Source organism: Neopelma chrysocephalum, unplaced genomic scaffold (genome assembly GCF_003984885.1).
Source record: "Neopelma chrysocephalum unplaced genomic scaffold, ASM398488v2 Primary Assembly neopelma1_24, whole genome shotgun sequence".
In the NCBI taxonomy this organism is placed as follows: Eukaryota; Metazoa; Chordata; class Aves; order Passeriformes; family Pipridae; genus Neopelma; species Neopelma chrysocephalum.
In genome coordinates, this window is record NW_020897693.1 from 46,691,193 (window position 1) to 46,699,039 (window position 7,847).

Consider the following 7,847-nt stretch of genomic DNA (forward strand, 5'->3'; position numbering starts at 1 on the left):
TATCACACTGTGCTGAGCAAATGGCCACAATGAAACTGTTAACTTGCCATATTTAAAGTCAGAAGTTGTTGGCATCTGTAACTGCTCTGAGTCAATGTTTCACTTCATCTCAAGACGATGCAGATGTTTTAATGTTTAAATCTTGCTGATAAGGTCATGTCTTATGATAGCTATTTTTTTAGGACTAGAGTAACATGTAACAGAATACTTACCAAACCACTTTTCGAACTTGTTTAAACTCAGATTCAGTAGAACACAGACACGCATGTGTTCAGATTCTCTGCCTGTCAGGCAGGAGCTGGGGCAGAGCGTTGTCATTCCTTCTAGGACTCTACAGGAGCTCTTTCCCTCTAAGGACTCTGGTGCAGGGTTTGTTCTTGATTCCGGCTTTAGATCTTGGTGTTTACCTAATGAATGCTGAATTTACAGCGCCGAGGATGTGGCTCATAGAGCTGATTCAAGCGAACCAGAAGTAAACTAGTGTAAAACTTTGGCTGCAAAATTTCTTGGAGTCAATTTCGGGGAAGACTTAAGACATTCCCATTCCACCTGAGGGACTAGGGATTGTGTCACCCTTGCAGCAGTGGTTCTGTGTTAACTGGTGAAAGAGCCACACAAATGATGTTTACTAAAGTGTTTCAAAGGAATTTTTCAGGATTTTCAGTGTAAAAGTGAGTTACTTTGGGCCCAGACTGACAGGGAGGAGTGTTGTTTGTCTCTTATGCAAAAATACTCTCTAGACTAAAGCTGAGGGAATCATCTTTGTTAGGTGAACTTGAGAACTCTGTGGTACTTCAGAAGGTATTGATTGACCACTGTGATGATCTATACATGGAACATAAATGTATATTTAAGAACAGGTGCCAGTATAGGAACAAAATGAAATCTGCTTGAAAGCTTCTGGGAACATCCAGTTACATCAAATGATGCAAGAACTGCTTGGTCAAACCAGTTTTTCTAAACTCAGTGTGAGCCTGAAACAAAACCAACTTCCACAGGGTTTGTGGTCAGAGAAGATATATGGCAAAAAGATGTCTTGGAACATGAAGGCGTCATCTTGCTTGTCTTCAGTAGTGTTGCACAAACTTCTCAAGGAAATAACTTGTATGATCACATTATTTTCTGAGGTTTTAAGCTGGATTTTAGGTAGCTGCTGGTCAACCTTATCAAATTCGTTCGGCTCTTCTGCTAAGACCACATTCACTTTACAGCTAAACCCAGATGGGGTTGCCTTAAGCCATATGCTTTCCTCTGAGGTTTTCCCTGGTTTATCTCAATTTAGTTATTTTCTAATCTGAAAATTTTACACCTTACTAACTTTTGTAGTTTGAGGAAACTAGAGAAACTGTTCCTGAGCATGTGAGCCCGTACTACCTAAGTGAAGCTTAAGGTCTGTTGTTCCAAGCAGGTCAGATCTCTGCTGGCAAAAGCCTTTTTTTGCCTTTTCCAGCGCACAAGTAGTTGCATCTTAATTTTTTTTTTCCTCTTGGACGTGCCTATCTTCTGTTCACCAATCATAGATTATTCTTGATGTCATCTTGCCTAATACCACTGGACAGATTTTTAGTTAGTCTGCTTGTTTTCTACCAGCCTTGACTTTGCTTTTTGTTGACAATGAATAAAATGGTGATACAGGTCTGTTAGGAAAAAACCTCCTTTATGTACACAGAAGAGGACTTGCAAGTGAAACCTTGAAGCCACTACAGTTTCTTATAAGGTCTGGTGTCAAATGGTTTAAGCATTTATACTTTTCTGTAATGCTGTTAGAACAAAGAAAAAAAGGCAAATGGAAGACAAACAATACATTTAAAATTCCTTTTAGTGAACACACAAACTGTGTAAAGATGGGTATCAGCTTTGCTGTACCCCCTAAATCCCATACAAACTATTTCTAGCATGTTACGTGAATGTGCTTTCCTGAGCATTCTCAGTTAAGCAATTTTATCTCCATTAGAGATTAACATCTGATTTAGTGAGTATATGCAGTTCAAAGACTTTTATCCAAATGAATCAGCATTTATTTAACAAGAAACTGTTGGAGAATTTGTTCGTGCAAACCTTAAAACCAGTTCAGCTGATTTGACTACAGAATTTTAAACAAATGTGAGAAATCTCATTCTGTTTTTGGCATATTATTGCTGAAATACTGTAAGCAAAGGTCTCAGTCAAGATTACTTTGCTAATTACTCCACAAATATCACAGTTCTGGACAAGAATAAACTACCCATGGAATATATTTCAAATAATAAATTCCCATTATTTCAAATACTGGGAATAGTAGAAATGGTTTAACAAGTCAGTGCCATTTTTGTATGGGCATTTGTTAATTCAGCCATATTTTAATTGGTTTAATTGCATTAGTGAAGTGTTCTAGGAGACTTTTTTTTTACACTGGATTGTTTGTTGCGTCGAACCCTTTGTTTTTAATACCTTTCAATTTCAAAACAGAAAGTAGAAAGAGGAGCAGTTTGACATCCAGCACATTCCTGAGAGCCAGGGGAGCTGTTTCCCTGAAGGAGTTGCTCCTGCCCAGGGCAAAGGGAGCGTGTGCCGAGAGCCTTGTGAAGGAGCACAGAGCACGTGCACTTCCTGTATCCCACTCATGTGTCCAAACTTGCCGTTTATGATTGCACCTTGGCTCCAATTAAATCTGTTCTAATTTAAATGAAGAAAATATTAACTCAGAAGTTACTGTTGACTTTTTTCCTACTTAAAAGTATCATATTATCTTCCTGGGTTTTTGTTTTTAATGCAGCAATTACATGCTGATCTTTCATAGAATTAAGTTTCTGCTGTGAAACCTTATGTTTCATGTCTTTCGAAAAAAAGCCAGACTTTTGTCTGGAATGTATGTGGAATTTTTTAAGAAATACCCACCCCTGCAATCTCCTGAATGGGGAGGAGGGTTTGTCTTTGCTGCAGGTCCTCAGACCACAGCTAACCCTAACCCTGAACCTCGGGTGCAAATGACCCTCCCCATCCTGTTTGTTGGGGCTTTTCATTCCTACCCACACAAGCCTATTTTTACCAGATATGCAAAGTCCTGTGTGTTTCAGGAAGTCAGAGAATGCATGGACAAACATGGATAGCCCCAGCAGCTACTGCTGACACAGCCTCTGTTCAGTACTCAGCGCTAATTGACTGAGGAAAAGTGACACCATCCTCTGAAAGCTGCATCTGTCATTCGTCATCTGCAGTGTCCATTAAGATGGCAGATGGGATAGCACCCACTCAGAGGACCCTCTGAGGTTGAAATGAACATTGTTTTATCAAATTCCTGCCTTGTATCTCATAACTCTTCCATTTCTCACCCCCTGCTAGATCCATGTGCTGACAGACTACTACTACTACAACACTACATTTATTTCCAAAACCTTTTTGAGCAGTCTCTTAATTTATCTGTGCTGCTTTCTCAGTGGGCTCTGTTTGTCCCAGAGCCTGAAGCTGCTGCGCTGCCCGGCAGAGCTGTGGCTGCCTTGGCTCTGCTCCTCCGTGTTCCTGTCACAGCTGTTCAATGGGGCACCTTGACTGTTGCCCCAGTAAGTTGCTGCAGCTTCTGTTCCATCTTTTCCCACCTCATTGACCAGACTGGGTGGTTCCATCACAGCAGGCACTGTGCTCTGGTGGCTTTATACTTTAGTTACAGGCAGGAGCTTTTTATATTTTTTCATAACCTTAGCCATCATATTATTCCAGAGAACACAATTACAACTGTTCTAGTCCCATACCCTTTGTATTACAGACCAGACTCTTATAGGGGAACTTTTGTAGCAAAAGAATAACTTTATTTGAGCCCTCACTTGCTTTTCTAACATTGTTTTTAAAGTTTCCTGTTACACCTGACATAACCTCTTTCATAGCCTTGCTTGGAAGGCTCTGGTGTAATGGCAAAATTCTGTACAATCTTTGTTGTTTCTCAGGATACACGAAGAGCTTTCACCATTTTGGTGAAACTTCTGTGCCTAAAAACCAAATTCATATTTTTGCTTTTCTTATATGAACATCTAAGGTGTCTTCTGAAATGAAGTACTTGGAAATGCTCATAGACTTTCTGGTCTCTCCAGTGGGAGTGAAGTTCTGAATGGCCATTGTAGCCTGGTCCCCAATTTTAAGGCAGGACTTGCAAAGTTTTTTTCCATCTGCAGGAGCAGGAGGATATTGATCTTGAGATCATTTCCACATCGGTGTTCCTCTGGCTTGCCTGCTCAGATTTGCAGAATTAATTCAGAGCAAGGACTGAAATACTGGGAGTTCCTAGGACTCACTCAAAGCCATCTGCACTGCTGCTCTTTAAAGCAGGGAGCATTCGTGGCCTGGGAGATGAAACCAGGCCTGACTCTGTGTTCTTACATTTGGAACTTGAATTCCAGGGTGGCTGGTAGTTATGGAGAATAAGGCACTGCATTGAATTTCAGTATGTGCTGCCAGTTTCTAGAGGAATTCTAGGAAAATGAATGACTCTTCCTTTTGTTTCCCAAAAACTGGTTGTGTTACAGCATAAATCCAATACTAGGATAGTGGTTATTTCTCCCTCTCTAGTGTGGTTATGAGCCTGTTGAAAAAGACTTGATATCATGCCATCCCTAGTGCTTCCTGTGTGCTTATAAAGCACATATTTGCATATGAATAGTTTGGATTGCTGATTTATTAAAGACTGAAAATAATACCTTTGGACGTCTTTTTCCAGGGTACTTGAAAGTTGCTTAGTGGATGTAATCTTCTGGCAAGAGAGACCTTCCAGTTGCTGCTGGATTTAATAGACTTGTGAAGAATGCTTCAGTAATGAACTAGAGAGTTCTGATTCATCCTCATCACTTTCCAACAAAACTTCCTTGGTAAAAAATTTCAGAAGTGCTTCAGTGGCTTGTTTGCTCTAAAGTTCTGCCTTCTTTCACCATCTACTCCTTAACTGATAACTAGGAAGCTTCTTGTTCTCATTAAATATGCAGTATCTTTGCACAGCCTGAATGTCAAGTGCAAAAAACAACCCACTTCAGTCTACCTCAACAGTGTGAGAATCACAAACCCCCTGCATAAACCTGAGTACAAATAAAAATAAGTGTTCAAGTTCCTTCAGGTGAGATCTATGGAGGGCACCAAATTAAGTGCCACATCCTTTATTATAAATACATGTTTATTATAAATATGGAATGTATGCACATATACACAGATCCAGAGTCCGCTATAAATCCTGCAAACTATCCAGGTTCATAACGTGTCTGAACTAGTAGATCAGATGGTTTTTTAAAAGGAAGGGCTTTGGTTTTAGTAGAAACTTGATGACTTGAATCCAGCCAGTCTGGCCCTCTTTCCACCTCTTCCATCACTCACGGCCTCTCATTTCTTGGATCCAAGCATGAAAGAGCTCCTGTAGATTCTGAAGATGGGACATAATTCTAACTTGTATGCTAATTGCTGCCTGAGCTTGTCTAGTTTGATGGATCTGAGTCCCGGGATCCTAATTTTGAGGCAAAGACCTAAGCTGGGAGCTGCTTAGGGGAGTTGCTGGAAGTGCATTTATCATGCCTACATGGTGAGGAGTTGCATGGGGATAGTCTCTGGTGTGCTTCCAGCTGCCAGAGTGCTCCTCAGCCTGCTGGCACTCGTTAGAACTAAATAATGACCTTGAAAGAACGCTAAATTGTATTTTGATATTAAGCTTTTCCTAAATAAGTCTGATAAACAGTTACTTCTACATGAATGATTAAAAAGGGGCTACTGTGCAACAATCTGAAATGTAGTCTGTCCATTGGTATCCACAGGTCTATCCATAGGTATAGTTGCCTTAATCCAGAGCAGTAGCCCCTGTGTAGCGAGGGGGCCGCGCAGTCGCGGGGCTGTGTCTGAAATGGAACAGGTCTCTCTTGATTTGAATGGCAGGGTGGTTAAAGCAGCTGGTAAAAAGCTTTCCTGAATGTGAGCTTGAATTGTCATGGGAAACTTTTACTGAGCTCTTGTCAGTGTTCCATTCTCTTTTAAAATCACCAAAACAAATATTTGGTTAGATTATCTATTTTTCTATTCAAAGCTTGTAATACTCGATCACATAAAAGAGATGGAGCGTTTCCCTGACCGGTCAGGTGTCAAAGTTGTTGATAGTGGCATAGGTTTATTTGTCACTGCCCTAATAAAATGCTGATCACTTTTTTTGTGTATGATTTTTGAAGTTTCACAGTTCACAATGACTCAAAGTGCAAGGTAGATTAAACCAAATGCTGGGATCAGATCCTCTCCGTGTCCTAAACGCACACGCTTTGTTCCCGACTGAGAGCTCTTTGTGTGCTGCTTGGCTGAGACCGTGGTGGCTTAGTGCCTGTGTAGAAGAAGGTGCTGATGTCTGGAGTAAGCAAGTGGTGGTAAAAATAAATTGTACTCATTGTAGGTTCAGGTTAAGAACTTTATAAAATTCATGTCAGGTTCTCTTGCTGGATTAATGTAAACTGCTTTGTTTGCAGGGTTTATTGTCATCCCAAAACCAGGCCAATTCTCCAAGTGGAACTGTAGTATAGCCATCACACTACTGCTAGCAAATCTCTGAACGCAGGACAAGAAGTAATGACAGTGGAACCAGGAGCTGTTCTTCAGGCAAAGAGCATCACAAATTTTAATGTGGCAGAGTGTAAACATGGAATTATGTGAATCACATAGTGACTTGCAAAGGACAAATGCAATGGGTTCTCACTACAGCCGATCCTGGTAGGCTGCTCACCCAAGGAAGAGTTTGCATTGGAGAAAAAGCAAAAAGCTTCCTTTGGTGCTGCAGGAAAAAGTAGTAACATATTTGGTTTTCTTTATACTTTTCAAGTCCAGTGTAATTTAATCTCTCTATATAAATATATAAATAAAATATATATATATAGTGTAAAATAAGATATGTTTCTTAAATTCAAGTAAGTTCAATGGTTAAACTAGTACTTCACCATTGTTTATTTTGCACTGATTTTTTTAACCAGAGATGGCTAGAAGACAGCCTGGAATGCACTCATGGAAAATGAAAGTCATTACTTTCTGGCTTCAAAATGTTATTCAGGAAGATGGATGCTGCAATCATAGATTTTTTTAAAACGAAATTGTTTTGCACTTAAATAGTTTAATGCTAATAGAGAATTACTTTAAAATTGGTGTTCAGACACCAGAAAAACTATGTTGTGGAGAAAAGATCCTTTGTATCTATTAAACATTTATTTTAATATTGTTGTTTTCAACGGCAATCGGCTCTGTATTATATGTATAAATAATGTAATTCAGTGATGGGGGAGGGGAGTAACGGATCATTACACTAGAGATTCTCATTCATTTAAGAAAGTGATATTTCTAATTCAGAAAATACATATTAAACTATCTTGAATATGCATTTTTGTTTACTTTCTGTTCAAATTCGATCACTTTTGATGTAACCAATCCTTTGTTGAATTAAATGTTTGGTACAGAAATACTATCTAAACTTTGTAGAACAAATTCCTTTCAAAAATATCTCACCTAGAGTATTACTTCTTATTTAATGGAGTTGAATTTCACTTAGGAAGGTGAAATACAATTGTTCTGTTCTCATTCCTAACAGCTTATCTCCAAACACGTAATGAAGTTTAAATACATCATACAGCACAAGTCTCACAGGCTTCATGAGGTAATCCTGTAGTCTCGTGTTTTTGGAGTTGGGAAGTGGAAGATCCCAGACTGACTTGGCAGTCAGAAACTGGGTCAACATACTGGAGTATTCTGAGACTCTTTTGTTTTACATCAGGCATCTCATTTATAATTCAATGCTCTTAAACTGATAAGTGTGGCAGGGTCAGACAGATCCATGGATTTGCAGAGGTTAAACGCTGTTTGTCTGAACACTCCTC

The 7,847-nt window shown here is 39.5% G+C and overlaps 1 protein-coding gene across 7 annotated transcripts in view; it reads left to right on the forward strand.

The window, feature by feature from the left end:
• WDR20 (WD repeat domain 20) overlaps nt 1–7,354 on the forward strand; it is a 45,726-nt gene extending 38,372 nt beyond the window's left edge. For 3 of the 7 annotated variants that reach the window (XR_003532657.1, XM_027674000.1, XM_027673996.1), the window contains one exon: nt 6,456–7,354. Coding sequence is in view for 3 of the 7 variants with exons in the window: in XM_027674000.1 (XP_027529801.1) it covers nt 6,456–6,509 (54 nt within the window). In the remaining 4 variants the exon portion in view is untranslated. Of the gene's footprint in view, nt 1–4,687; nt 5,465–6,455 lie in introns of those variants that run through there. The other 4 variants (XR_003532659.1, XM_027673999.1, XM_027673997.1 and 1 more) reach the window with 3 other exon arrangements.
• The last annotated feature ends 493 nt before the right edge of the window (nt 7,355–7,847 follow it).